We start from the raw sequence: 13,328 nt of genomic DNA on the forward strand, positions 1-13,328 counted from the left end.
CTCTCTCTCTCTCTCTCTCTCTCTCTCTCTCTGTTCTCTAACCATTGATGAAATGAGAGTTCTTGAGGAAATTGCAGAGTCACCATTTCTGATTTCAAGGCTAAACCTTAATTCGACGGCCAGTGGATATGGATGGGTCGATAAGTGCCATGGTTTCCTACATAACACGGTTCTCGTTGCGGCTTCTCTCTTCTTTGTCGCTTACTTAGCTTACGAGGCGAAGAAGAGCCTGTCTAAGCTTTCGAATCGGAGATCTTATATCATGATCGCTTATTATGGGTGTCTTTGGCTTGTTACCTTGCTCAATCTTGTTTGGTGCTGTCTCCAGGTTTGTTTGATTTTATAAAGATCGCTACTTTGATTGCATGAGTGAGATTATTATGACTATTTTAGGCTCTGGGAAACTCAAAACTGAAGAATCTGTTAGAAAGATTAGAACTTTTGATTGAATCATGAGTATATTTAAGACTATTTCTTCTCTCTGAATCTCAAATTAGAAACTTTAAGACTAGTAATTTGGGAGGGATACATGTGTTTGGATCCAAGTAAGATGTGTTTTATTAGGAAGATCATAACTGTAACCCCTGCTGTGTATGGAAATGGGTAAATGTTCCTTGTCTCCATTTAGTTTCTTGATTTCGATTCAGTTATCCGAGTAATGAAAGAATCTTTCAGAAAGATCAGAACTTTGATTTAGGCACATGGAAACTCAGATTCCGAATAATCTTTTAGAAATATCAAAACTTTGATTGAATAATGAGTATATGAAGATTATTTTAGGTTCTGTGAAACTTACATTACTAAGATTTTTTTCAGAAATATCAGAGCTTAGTATGTAGTCATTAGATTGCTTTTCGAGGGTTTCTTGATAGGTTATTGCCTAATGAAAGAATCTTTCACAAAAATTACAACTTTGATGGAATGAATGAGGATATTAAGACTAATCTAGGCTCTGTGAAACTCAAATTAGAAATCTTTTGGTCATAAGTTAAGAATGAAATCATAATGGTATGTAGTGTTTCTGGATTGGTATGAGATGTGTTTTGTTAAGAAGATCCTAACTGCAATATGCTGTTCATGAAAATAAGCTAATGATCCTTGTATCCGTTAACTATTCCAGGTTTAGCTTATCATGTTTCATGTAATTTTTGTGTGCTACAGGGTTGGGAATGTACTCCTGGGAAAGAAGTTGTTTGGAATCTGTTAACTTTGGTCACAACATCTGGAATGTTGTTTCTGGAAGTAAGCCTAGTGGCTTTTCTCTTCCAAGGAAACTATGCGAGTGGTTCAGAAGCATTGACGAGAACTTTCCTTATCTCGGGGTTTGTTATTGCTCTTGATTTGCTTTTCAAGGTATCAATCTTCTTCGTAACTACTACACATCTCAATTTTGTCTACTCTACCCTCTGAACAAATCTTAGATATGGTTAAATGACAAGTTTAGGATCTTTCAATTGGTTTTGCCAAACTTTCTGATATAAGTTTAGGCCTTACCATTACTTTTCGCCTTATATTCAGGCAATTTTCCTCTTTGGATTTGGTGTGCCATTGTTCATTGACAACAATGAAAATGGAAATACGTTCAAATGGGGATTATGGATCATTCATAAGCTTCTACTCACTGGCGTTTATGGGATGATCTTCTTGATGTACAACTCTAGGTGGAGAGAAAAATTGCCCGGTAAGTTGATCAGAAGCTTCTATATTCCTTATAGTCGCACTAGCCCATTATATTGTTCACTGGTTTCCTTCTATTTCTTATCATTCATATCTTAATGTTTTTAACAGCAAGGCCTGCATTTTTCAAGTACATAGCCATCATGTTTGCCTTATACGGACTTTACCTAGTTGCATCTGTGTTTACTGCAAACGGCCCACATTTTGGATTCTGGTAACTCTATCTGAAACCATCCCAACAGAGAATATTGTCATATATTTATCTTTTATCTGCCTTTTAACTCGAAATCCTTACAGGTTGTATGGGATCATGAGTGTTTCCTACCACGCTTTATACCTTCCTCTTCTTTACTTTACTTTTCTCGCAGACTTTTTCCAGGTAAAAGTCCTCATCATTCATCTTCTCTCGCTCAGTCGCTTTCCATTTCTTTTCCCTCTAAGATGCAATTGGCTCTGTGCAGGAAGAAGATCTGAACTTGGAGAATGTATACTACTCAGAGATGAAGGACGCTGGATTCTTCGATTCTGATTGGGAATAGAACATCTTCTGAATCTGTATATACACGTTGGGTAGGATCTCATAGGAGTCATGGCCGCTTGTTCGGGCTTTGGGTTACATTTTAGGGTTTAGTCTTGTGTGTGTCTGTCTGTACTTGTCCCTCATGTTTCCTACTCTTTTATAAATCTAAGTTTCTTGTGAACCTCTCTGTTCCTTCAACTGATAATCTAAAAGAAAGTATTGTAGTAGTCAAAAGATTGACACAACTAACCACTAGGGCAGAGACATACAACAAAGCATTGACACAATTGAGGAAAAGACTAAAAACAAAAGACAAAGCCGTTGGTTGTTTCCTTAATTAAGCGGTCTTCTTTTGGACGAGTTCTTCAATGAGTTCAGCAGCCTGTTGGACTGTTGCAATCTCCTTTGCTCTTTCTTCCGCCATTGTTATCCCAAACTCTTCCTCCAAACCCATCACTATCTCAACCTGCAAACAGATCACAGTTTGTTTGATGGATGGCCATTAATGAGTTTTTGAGACCAAAGAAACAATTGGTGGATACATACTGTGTCGAGAGAATCAGCTCCGAGTTCGGTAAATTTGGTTCCTGCAGTGACTTTTTGATCATCGGTGAGCGACAATTGCTTCTTCACAATCTCAGACACTTTCTCCACTGTCTCTTGCTTGGCCTTGAAGTACATAGAAACCCCTTTTAGTCTTTGGAACGCAAACATCAAAGAAGCTCAATGAAAAGTGAAATTTAAATCAACGTACTGCACAAGATACTTGGAGGCGAGCAGGCAGCGAACGTCTTCGTAGGCTAAAGGAGAGATTATTATTTTTTTTTTTTTTTTTTTTTTTTTTTTTTTTTTTTTTTTTGTTTTTTTTTTTTTTTGTTTTTTTTTTTTTTTGTTTTTTTTTTTTTTTGTTTTTTTTTTTTTTTGTTTTTTTTTTTTTTTGTTTTTTTTTTTTTTTGTTTTTTTTTTTTTTTGTTTTTTTTTTTTTTTGTTTTTTTTTTTTTTTGTTTTTTTTTTTTTTTGTTTTTTTTTTTTTTTGTTTTTTTTTTTTTTTGTTTTTTTTTTTTTTTTTTTTTTTTTTTTTTTTTTTTTTTTTATTAGTCTTTCCATTGTTGAAAATCGAAACCTGTTTCTGAAGACTGAACCTTGTTCTTGTAGCCTGTTTTTCACCATGCATATCAACAAACGACAAAGATTTCGATGAGAAGAGCTCTCTACAACCATAGTTACGGACTTTTTTGCATTACAAATGGTCAAATGCCAAAGAATAAAGTTTCTTTAAAAATGTTTATGATCGATAGTAACGAGGAAACTATTGTATCGTTAGCACAAAGAAGAAGAGGAACTATGTACCGGGACACGAGCTTGCATGGAGATTGAGGAACAGAGAGTTGTCGCCATTATCGATCTGATGGAGAAAGATGGCGGATTGTTCAAGGAGCGTGACTTACGATTTGTAGTTGATATGGCAAAATGTGACTTGTTCTGTATTTATAGCATAAGGTGGTCCGGCTTAAACGATTCAATGACTGGGGACAACATATTTGGGTTATTGTAGGGCTCATTCGTAGATTACATGAAAGCCCAACTAAAATATTCTCAGCGTTTTGTTCCGTAGTTGGACTTGGAGTTATATTATTTGCAACCGGTGTTTTTTCTGTTATTATTATTTTTTTTTTGGGAATTTTCTAAGCAAAATAATTACTTTATTTTACAAGTTTATTATCTATATACAAAATAAATATATTCTATATGTCATTAGCGCGACTGAGATCAAATATATCATTCCACAGAAGGGTTCAAAGTTATAATTTGAGAAGCGCAAATCAAAAAATTAATGTCAATGGAGCATTTTACAATGTCATATTTTGCAATTGTTAGTAGAGATTTCATCTCATAGTAACATGTTTCTTATTGCTTACGTTCTTTGTCAATATTAGACTTAGACTAGGGATGCTTTTGTTTTTTATGTTTTCCAAACATTCATGTAGGGCACTATTGATAGTTTCAACTTGTTTAGAATGTGTCTAGTAGGGATTACGACACTTTATGCATTTCAGGAACATTACAGTCAGTATTTCAGCAATAAATATTATGGTCTTGTAAATAATCAACTGTGTTGCGAGAGTTTAAGAAAGTAATATTGAAATCGTTCGAACGATGATCTTTGCAACGAAAAACAAAATTGTAATCGCTGATCAGTATGAGTATGAAGAAAACAAAAGTGAGTTTAGAACGTTTACACAAACTTACTGAAACAAAGAGTGAGTTTGCCGGGGGAAAATCAAAGTTAGCTTTTCTTGTTTACATTTTTCTTTGATAAATTTTTAAACAAATTGTGGAATATGTTTAAGATTGTGACGAGTAAAACAACAATACAGAAAGCATTTTGTTTATTCTTCCTGTTCAACCCGGCAGTACGAATCAGATCCGGTCAAGTTCGAAGCAATAACCAAAATCAAAACATAAAGAAATGTATAGTTTTGTTACAACAAAACAAATATATGAATATACATACATCACTCAGACCTTCCCAAAGTTTTTTGCTTTTTGCTTTCAAAACGTAGGACAAATTTCTGTCCTCACAAACAATATTACAAATGGATAATTACACAAAAGCATAATTTTAATCACCCTTTTCTACCAAAAAAAAAATAATAATAAAGCTTTTTCTTCCACATTTTTTCCTCATGCCTTGCTGAGCTCAGGACGGTCTCTCTCAGTTGGAGAACCAGGGACGAAAGGGACAAAGCCACGACCTCCAAAGACGGGTCGCATGAAGGAGTCATCAAACTGTCTCCAGTAGTAATGCACGGTTCGAGTGGGCCGTGTCAAGAAACCACGTATACTGTCAGGCCGAGGCACATTGTGGTTCCCTGAAGGCTCAATGAACGAGTCTTGGTCCAGCAAAGGGATATGGATGGATTTTGGGGTGTTTTCATCAGATAACATGCTCGTTGTGGCGCTCTGGTGCGGCAATAGGTAGCTTATGAGCGGTTTCGTCAGCATACCAAACACCTGAAAAAAACAGGTTGAAAAGAATCTCGTAACCAAATATCCAAATCTAACTTGTTATGTAACCAATTTGAATATCCGGAGATTTCTTACCACTGTGCTAAAAAGACAGACAGTTATAGTACTGGTGATCATGATTGCATTTCCTCGTACCTCTGTGTGTCCAGCCCTTGTAAACTGCAACCGTTACAAGTGTTAAATAATGATTCGTGTTATTCAAAGCTTCATATAGAGTAAATAAAAGATTTTCTTCTGATGATACCTTATTGTAAGCAAGAGCCATTGATACAGCACCTCTCATGAGACCAGACCACCAAATCACAATCTGGATGATGGTTGGAAAAAGACAAATATAACAGGTTTTAGATATCCGGAAGAGCTATTGAATCTATTATTAGTACCAAGTGGAGTGATACATACCTGCATGTTAAAGTTGATTTTCTCGTTTTGGTTCTTCTTGGCTAGGTTAGATAGAAACGATAACGGAAAGATAAATGCTGCTCTTCCAACCATGATAAGGCCCATTAGAATTGAGCTCACTGCGATTGATGTTCCCGGGGTGTCACTCACGGATCTCCACTTGTCAATGTCCAAGGCATCCATTCCAACATACAAGAAAATAAATGTCTCCGCAAGAAAAGACAAAGTTGCAAAGGTATGCCTGTGTCATCGGAAAAAATCATATGATAAGCATTGGGGAGGTACAAAGTGTTTTTGAACTAAGTTAATCTCAGTAAAAAGGTGGAGAAACTGGATTTTGCATACTTGGTTGTGATTCTAGAGCTCTCGGTTACGTTGTGCCATGTGTAATGGGACATCACAATACCACAGAAAAACACAGTGAGGATACCGCTCAACTCAAAAAGCTGCAAGCCAAATAATATAACATCAATATATTTTGTGTGTGAATGCAATTGAATGTATTCGTGTTAAACCTCAAGTGGGTAGGTATAAGACTGTAAAGACTAACCTCAGCAAGCATATAAGAAAGATACGCCATAAGCATCATGAGGGCAACCTCTCGGTCAGTTGAGTGCCTAAGACAAGAAATGTGGGGAGATATACATTAAACCAAACACGAAAAAAACTTGCAGAAAGCAGTCACATATATGACGCAAAATATGTACCTTCCAAAATAAAGCTTTTTAATGACATACGCACTTATCAGACCGGTCTGCAAGATAATGAAAAATATTTTAGATGGTGGTGAACACAAGTGCAAGGTACGAAAAATAGAGGCAGAGAAGAAAACAATGGACTTACTGCAGCACCAAGCAAGGTACTGAGGAGAAACAAATACAAGAAGTTTCCAAAAAGATGAAAAGCAGCTTCATGGTTAAGATGGGTGAGGTCAAAGCTCTGAATTGCGTTGAAGACCACAACTGATGTGGCATCATTCACAACACCCTCTCCGAATACAAGACTGTAAAGCAGAGGTGTCTCATCTTGATTCAGAACCTATATCACAACACCAGAAAAACAAAAAAAACTTTTGGTTCACTATGTTTCTGAGTTTGTAAACACTCTCAATAAATTTGGAGAAATCACATTACCTGCAGCGTACACACAGAATCTGTCGCGGCAAATATGGCACCAATAGCTGAGAATCAAACACCAAACAAAAAAATCAAGTCTCCCTGGAAAGAAAGAAAGCCAATAAAGCAAAGCTCTTAGTTCAGGCATTACCAAGAATATCACCCAAGTCAAAGGTTCCAATGTCCAACTTCTTAAAGAACTGCGTTACACCTGTGTTTCAAGCATCACCACCAGATAATCAGTAAGATATACAAAACTATCTGAACCAAATCCAAAAGCAGCCTTCAGCGGTGTTTCAGCTAACATGAATGGTAAGTAAGGTTACCTAGAGATATGATCGTACAAGAAATAATAGTCCCAACAGCACCGAAAAGCATAATAGTCACGAAATTGCGAAAAAACTGCTTCTTTTTTACTTGAAACCTGAAAAGTAGACAAAAAGAACATACAAAATTATCAATCTGAGAAAGCATGAAGATGAACAGAGTAAATCCATGACTAAGACAAAGCCAGGACCACTTTTAGTTGCACGTGGATAAATCTAACTACTACAAAGAGGAAAAAAAAGACATCATGCCCTCCTTACTTATTACAATCACAAGTACTAGAAAAAGGTTGATGTATGACAGTTATATTTATAGAAGCAGAGAAATAAACACATCTGTAAAGCTTTCTCCTAACTTTGTCATCTAGAAATCACATAATACATGTTTTGGGTAACTAACTTTGGTAGGTAAAACCCGTGGTACTAAAACGTATCAGAACGTCCTGTACAAAAAGATTTATGTAAGAAATGATGACTGACCCTGCATTGAATATAATGGGTGGCAAAAGATATATGAAGAAGAGATCTTCACTGAAGACGAGCAGATGTGAGCTTTTTCCTTTACTAATCAACAAAATGGAAACACCAGTGCCAAGTCCCTGGAAACCACATTTTCTCAAAATGAAGATGATTGATTCCGTAGTCTATTCTACTGGAGATAATTCAAAGTGGAAACTTACAATCAATAAGGCGGTGATGGATTCGTTCATCCATCGGTTCTCTTCTAAAAGATGACCAAGAACAATACAAGCACAAAGAAGTGCAACAAAGAGATTCAACGCAACCACAGAGGCGTGATCAGATGTAGTCAATTTAGACGCTAGTGAATCGAGATGTGATGCCAACATTGTTTATCTTCTAGATCCACCCAGATTCGATCAAGTACAAAAACTAGTCAGATTTTATGGATCAGCAAAATCGGAAAATCTCTTTTTATCTTTCCGTGCTGTCCATTCAAACCAATCCTGTACTAACATCACCAAAACAAAAATCTTAATAAATCTCTACATGAAAAAGTTGCAGTAACAAAAGATATAAAACAGAGCTGAGACTAAACAGTGAAGCTGTGTATGACTTAGCCATAACATAAAAACATTATTAAAACACACACAAAGGGTTTTAAAAAGTGAATCCAAATCTGAGACTTTTGAGACACACACACACACACAAAAAAAAAAAAATAGAAAAAGCACAAATCCCAAAAGGCTAAATATTAGTAGTATAAACGAGAGAACAACATAAACCAAATTGTCAAAATTTCCCATTTTTGGTAATACCCAAATCTTATAAGCACAACGGGACATGAATTAGGTCGAACTTTAAAAAAACCCAGATTTTAAAATTTCCCAACAACAACCAAAAAAAAAAAAAAAACAGCTTTAACAAAAACGATAGATCTGAATTTGCTTTACCTTGAACAACAGCTTCTTCTTCTTCTTCTTCTTCTTCTTCTGGGTAATCTAAGTATCTTCCAGGAAGATATAATTCTGATTTCAAAGAGATCAAAAATCGAAATTTCGAAGCTTCGAAAGCTAAAAACCTGAGAGAATCTTCTTCTTTTTTCTACGACGAAGACGAACGAAACAGAGACGAAAGAGAGAGAGAGAAAAAAAAAAAAAAAAAAAAAAGGGAGGAAGTCGAGAAAATTACGGGACTGAGAAAATTTAAACGAATTCGAATTTTGCTGGAAATAGAGAGAGACGTGTACGGTCCCCTCTTTTTTTTAATAAAGAGAGACGAACGAACAAAGAAGAAGAAGAAGAAGAAGAAGATTTCAATTTCTAAGTAGAGAGAGAGAGACAAGATATTATTCTCTCTGTTTCTGTAATGAAAGTACAAATGGCTAATTTTACAGCCGTTAATTTACATTTACGATCTTCAATCTGAACAGTGTAATGTCTGAGGGGCTTTAACGTGGACTTTATCGCAGATGATTATAACCCTGACTGTAATTTTCGGCTGTTTATTTTTTATTTTACTTTTCAATTAGATCAATGATGTTGTTTTTCTGTTTTGTTTTTTATATTTCTAATTTTTTTTTTTTTTTGGTTTTTTTGGAAGATTAACAACTTTTTTTCGGATTATTTTTTTGGTCAACTGGAATTAATTATATTTCATATGGAAAAGTTACAAGAGTTACACACCCCATTGGAGAACTTAGCTGTTTTTGAAGACTAAACATACTTACGGCTACTCCTAAACTTCCAGTAAAGGTAGGCCTATACAAAAAAAAAAGTTTACCAAAAAAGTCAAAGTCCACTTGATGAAGCCATGCAAGATGATTTGAGGCTACATAAGATTGCAACCTACAGTCATTTGTAACGCTCTGTGCTATTAGAAGAGCTCTTCCCCTGTTTGAGGTTGAATTTTCCAAAATAATTCTCCAAGACTTGATCGATTGCAAAGAAAAAAGGACCTCCATCCCTTGATATCTAAAAGATGGCCACGCTTTAGGTCTAGTAATGACATCAACGAGGAACTTTTCCTGTAGAGCAAAGACACTTTATTAACTTTGTAACTTCTCATGCTCTCTATAGCCCAGATGAGAGACACGAACTTAGCTTCTTTTTGGTCAGCTACTTTTGTGAAGCCCCTTATACTATGAAGTAGAACAACACCCTCATGATCTTTCAAGACCCAAGCAGCACTAGCCAGTTCATTTCTTTTGGAACACGAAGTTCCTATGTTACACTTTAACCAATCCTTAGGTGGGTGCAGCCACAACTTTTCTGCTTGACTGACCTCACCCCTGCAATTGTCTCCTCCAGTCACTTGCCTGTTGACTTTCGGCGTACTGGTATCTTCTTCGACTCTTTGAGCTTCTACCCACTCAAACCAATCATCTTTTGCTTTTCTTGCCGACTCAATAACAGAGAAACTTTCCCCTTCAAAAGCCACCTGATTCTTGTTCTTCCATAATCTCCACAAGACCCAAGGAAAGATTTTTCTTACCTCCTCATGCCAAGATTTGTTTTCCTGATTTGTAAGAAGGTAATGGAAGTTGGAGAAAATCGACCCATTATGGAACCCAAATTCCGGCGAAGGCACTCCTGCAACAGCCCAGGTTTGTCTCGCCATGGGACATATGAATAATATGTGGTTTATAGATTCACCTTCCCACCCACATATCTGACATTTTTCATTGATATGTAATCCCCGAGCATTTAGAGCCATTGCCACAGGAAGAGCTCCAGAAAAAATCTTCCATAGGAAAACATGACGTTTAGGATCAGTTTGTACCTTCCAGACTTGTGATTTCAGAGCATTTATGGATTGAAGTTGAAGTTGATTAGCTTGGATTCTGATGATAAAATTTTATTTATTTATATTTATTTATTTAGTAGTAATAAAAAAAAGACAAATAATTTTTTTTACAGTAACATAGTAATATTTGATTGGGAAGCTAACCAATAAGCAGATTTGACTGTAAATTCCCCACTCTTATTGAAACGCCAAGAGAAAAAAATCCTCCTGATCAAGGACCGGTTTGATTTTGATGATTCTCTGAATGTCAGCCGGTAGAAAGAGATCATTGAGTTTTTGGGGATCCCAAGTTCGTCTTCTTTTATCAATCAGAACATACACTCTGAGATTGGGGTTGAAAAAGTTATTCTTTCTCCAAGGCGGTCTCAACTCTCCATCCTCAATCCAATTATCCATCCACAACCTAATGGTTTTTCTATTACCTATGTTTTTTGCTAAACCTTTGATTAGAAGATCCCTTCCATGTAAAATACTTATCCAAACAAAGGAAGGCCTTCTCCCCAGTTTAGCTTGTAGGAAGTCAGAGGTTGGGAAATATATACTCTTCATCACCTGGGCAAAAAGGCAATCAGGGTTTTGGAGGATCCTCCAGGCTTGTTTAGAGAGCAAAGCTTGACTGAAAGTTTCGATGTCTCTAAAGCCCATTCCTCCTTGGTCTTTTGGTAAACACAGTCTCTCCTAACTTTGCCAGTGAATTTTATTTGCATGTTCCACATTGTTCCATCAGAAATCTGCCATCACACTCGCAAGGTTTGCCCATGTAGTTTTAGGTAATCTGAAGCAAGTCATGACAATTTTTTTTGGGTTATTTATTTTTTTTTTAAATTTAATGTTAAATTATATTAAAAAAAATATATGTTTTTATAACTTGTGCAGCAATACTTTTAGAATGCAAATAGCTGAAAAAAAAATTAAATCACATCCTAATAACGAACATGAAACCACATCTGAAAAGTTTCATCATATCGCCTTAAAGCTGATCTCTTACTTGCCAGTCGATCCATTCAACAATATTTGTTGCAGTCTTCAGTGTCTCACCATGTTGTTGGATATTTCTTTCCCGTCAAATCGTATAAATAACCGCTTGAAAGACATATCGGATAAATAATCCCTCTACCAGTGGAAGATGTAGATTTGATAGATAAGCAAGAAGAAAAGACTAATCAGTTGTATACCGTGTTATTAGCAGCCCTGAGCAAGAGCCGACCACACTGATGAGACAAAATGACAAGAGAAGAAAAGATGATCTCGAGTTTCCATGATGAGTTGACATAGCACACTAATGCCCGCAGACCCCCCGGTTCCACGCAACCATACGAGCACCCTTCTAGAGGCCATCAAGAGCCGCCAACCACACACAGAAAGCAAACTTTGGGGTAGCATGACCAAACCAAACTCCCTTGTGCCATGCCACCGTACTATACATTGTGCGAATGTGATTCTAAGTATCTCGAGTTGAAAACTTAGGGCGGAAAACATCATTCTTACCTCTCCAGAGCACTTTATCACTCGTTGTTGGCGCTGTTGCAAGTGAAAATGCAATGCATCCTCTATCACATTAAGATTATCTGCACGGTGCCTTCAACGTTGACGGTGAGCCCAGCCTTCGCCACAGAACTCTGCCAAGCTATCCCCAAATCAAGAACACTGCTACCACCAACCATATGAAACCAGAAAAATGCTTGCTCCCCATTTCCCATTTCCCTCTTACAAAACGTTTTAGCTAAATCTTGATACTTAAGAAGTTTAATTCAAATCCAAGAACTCCGAGTAGTGGAGCTCTTCACCGATTAGAATGAAACTTGTTTCAACAAATTCGTGTGAACTCTTTTCACCCATAAAGAGTCACCATGAGAAACCAACCACCAGATCAATTTCAAACAACAAACTATGTTCGCCTCCTGAAGTGACCGCAACCCAAGCCCTCCCTCTGTTTTTTGTTTACAAACAGCCTCCCAAGCAACCTTGTTTTTCCAAGTGTTCATCTCTTTCCTCAACCAGAGAAAAGGAGAACACATAGAGTTAATCCCATCAAGACATTCTGTAGGCAAACGATAAGCAGCCATCCAAAAGTTACAAATACTCCAAAGTACAGAAGAGATCAAATTAAAACGACCGGCAAACGAGAGATAGCGAGCCGTCCATGACCTAATCATCTTCTGAATCTGCTCCAATAACGATGAACAGTCTGCATTTGTTAGACATTTAGTGACTAACGGGAGCTCCAAATAGCGAATTGGCAAAGAACCAACCTCAAAAGGGAAATTAGCAGAGTCCAAGCGTTGAGCAACACCCCCCCCCCCCGACAAATAAAGTGTAGATTCTCCATACTAATCGTTAGACCAGAAATCGTTCGAACTGCTTAAGTACCGCTATGATCCCCTCAATTGACTATAGTTTCCCATTAGAGAGAATCACTAAATCATCCTCAACAGCCTCAACAGCACCAAAACTATGTCCCCAAACAACAGCAACAGGTGTTCCAGCCCCAGTTGTGTCCCCCACCAGGGTTTCAGACTAACCAAGGCCAGGAACAAGACCTTAGAGCCATGGTACAACAGCTGTTGATTGGTCAAACACAAGGGAAGATAGAGGAAGCCAAACAGTTTGCTGAGCTAAACCAAAGGCTCACATCTCAATACAATGATCTGAATATGAAGTTTGAGGGTCTGAATTCCAGAGTTAAGTACATGGAGAGTAACATAGCCTCTTCTTCAGCTCCAAAACCCAACCAACTCCCTGGAAAAGCTGTCCAAAATCCAAGGGAGTTCACAGCCAAAGCCATTCAAGTTCATGAGGAAGAAGCCACTGAGGACAGTGCAGTTCAAGTTTGGGGGAATTCATTAGTTACTGAAGCCCCAAGTGATGTTTGTAACAAGCAATTGGAGCTCACACCTGAGCTCGACCATGGACTCAAGCAGCCACTCGACCGAGTGCATGCTCTAGTGGTCGATCGAGCTGGACAGTCCGAGGCTGACAAACCTGCCAAGTACA

At 37.2% G+C, this 13,328-nt stretch overlaps 3 protein-coding genes across 4 annotated transcripts; 1 reads left to right on the forward strand and 2 right to left on the reverse strand.

The window, feature by feature from the left end:
* LOC104736789 (transmembrane protein adipocyte-associated 1) lies at positions 7-2,424 on the forward strand. Its single transcript, XM_019234482.1, has 6 exons — positions 7-328; positions 1,162-1,353; positions 1,519-1,681; positions 1,789-1,891; positions 1,975-2,056; positions 2,139-2,424. The coding sequence occupies exons 1-6, from the start codon at positions 53-55 to the stop codon at positions 2,214-2,216; spliced, it is 894 nt and encodes a 297-aa protein (XP_019090027.1). The 5' UTR covers positions 7-52; the 3' UTR covers positions 2,217-2,424.
* On the reverse strand, positions 2,400-3,670 carry LOC104736788 (acyl carrier protein 5, chloroplastic-like). The gene is made up of 5 exons (XM_010456847.2): positions 3,548-3,670; positions 3,293-3,353; positions 2,952-3,016; positions 2,744-2,866; positions 2,400-2,663 (listed from the first exon to the last, which is right to left on the reverse strand). The coding sequence occupies exons 1-5, from the start codon at positions 3,593-3,595 to the stop codon at positions 2,535-2,537; spliced, it is 426 nt and encodes a 141-aa protein (XP_010455149.1). The 5' UTR covers positions 3,596-3,670; the 3' UTR covers positions 2,400-2,534.
* LOC104736790 (sodium/hydrogen exchanger 1-like) lies at positions 4,634-8,840 on the reverse strand. Of its 2 annotated transcripts, none has more exons than XM_010456851.2 (14): positions 8,483-8,840; positions 7,751-8,035; positions 7,551-7,669; positions 7,071-7,168; positions 6,896-6,955; positions 6,763-6,809; positions 6,473-6,667; positions 6,337-6,383; positions 6,180-6,246; positions 5,975-6,075; positions 5,630-5,870; positions 5,472-5,534; positions 5,303-5,386; positions 4,634-5,212 (listed from the first exon to the last, which is right to left on the reverse strand). In XM_010456851.2, the coding sequence occupies exons 2-14, from the start codon at positions 7,916-7,918 to the stop codon at positions 4,883-4,885; spliced, it is 1,620 nt and encodes a 539-aa protein (XP_010455153.1). In that variant the 5' UTR covers positions 7,919-8,035; positions 8,483-8,840; the 3' UTR covers positions 4,634-4,882. The 2 variants fall into 2 exon arrangements, with proteins under 2 accessions (XP_010455153.1, XP_010455152.1); XM_010456850.2 differs by having other exon boundaries at positions 7,751-8,040.

The sequence above is a fragment of the Camelina sativa genome, chromosome 13 (genome assembly GCF_000633955.1).
Source record: "Camelina sativa cultivar DH55 chromosome 13, Cs, whole genome shotgun sequence".
NCBI classification, from domain to species: domain Eukaryota; kingdom Viridiplantae; phylum Streptophyta; class Magnoliopsida; order Brassicales; family Brassicaceae; genus Camelina; species Camelina sativa.

Excerpts from the sequence above, each read along its gene's own strand:
- LOC104736790 (XM_010456851.2), bottom strand. The coding sequence starts at position 7,918 with ATGTTGGCATCACATCTCGATTCACTAGCGTCTAAATTGACTACATCT. Across the intron at positions 6,810-6,895 it reads TGACTTGGGTGATATTCTTG|CTATTGGTGCCATATTTGCC; the intron begins GTAATGCCTGAA and ends TTTGATTCTCAG. Across the intron at positions 6,076-6,179 it reads TTTCTTATATGCTTGCTGAG|CTTTTTGAGTTGAGCGGTAT; the intron begins GTTAGTCTTTAC and ends TTTGGCTTGCAG.
- LOC104736789 (XM_019234482.1), top strand. The coding sequence starts at position 53 with ATGAGAGTTCTTGAGGAAATTGCAGAGTCACCATTTCTGATTTCAAGG. Across the intron at positions 1,354-1,518 it reads CTCTTGATTTGCTTTTCAAG|GCAATTTTCCTCTTTGGATT; the intron begins GTATCAATCTTC and ends CCTTATATTCAG. Across the intron at positions 1,892-1,974 it reads GGCCCACATTTTGGATTCTG|GTTGTATGGGATCATGAGTG; the intron begins GTAACTCTATCT and ends AAATCCTTACAG.
- LOC104736788 (XM_010456847.2), bottom strand. The coding sequence starts at position 3,595 with ATGGCGACAACTCTCTGTTCCTCAATCTCCATGCAAGCTCGTGTCCCG. Across the intron at positions 3,354-3,547 it reads CCATGCAAGCTCGTGTCCCG|GCTACAAGAACAAGGTTCAG; the intron begins GTACATAGTTCC and ends GGTGAAAAACAG. Across the intron at positions 2,867-2,951 it reads GCCTCCAAGTATCTTGTGCA|GCCAAGCAAGAGACAGTGGA; the intron begins GTACGTTGATTT and ends ATGTACTTCAAG.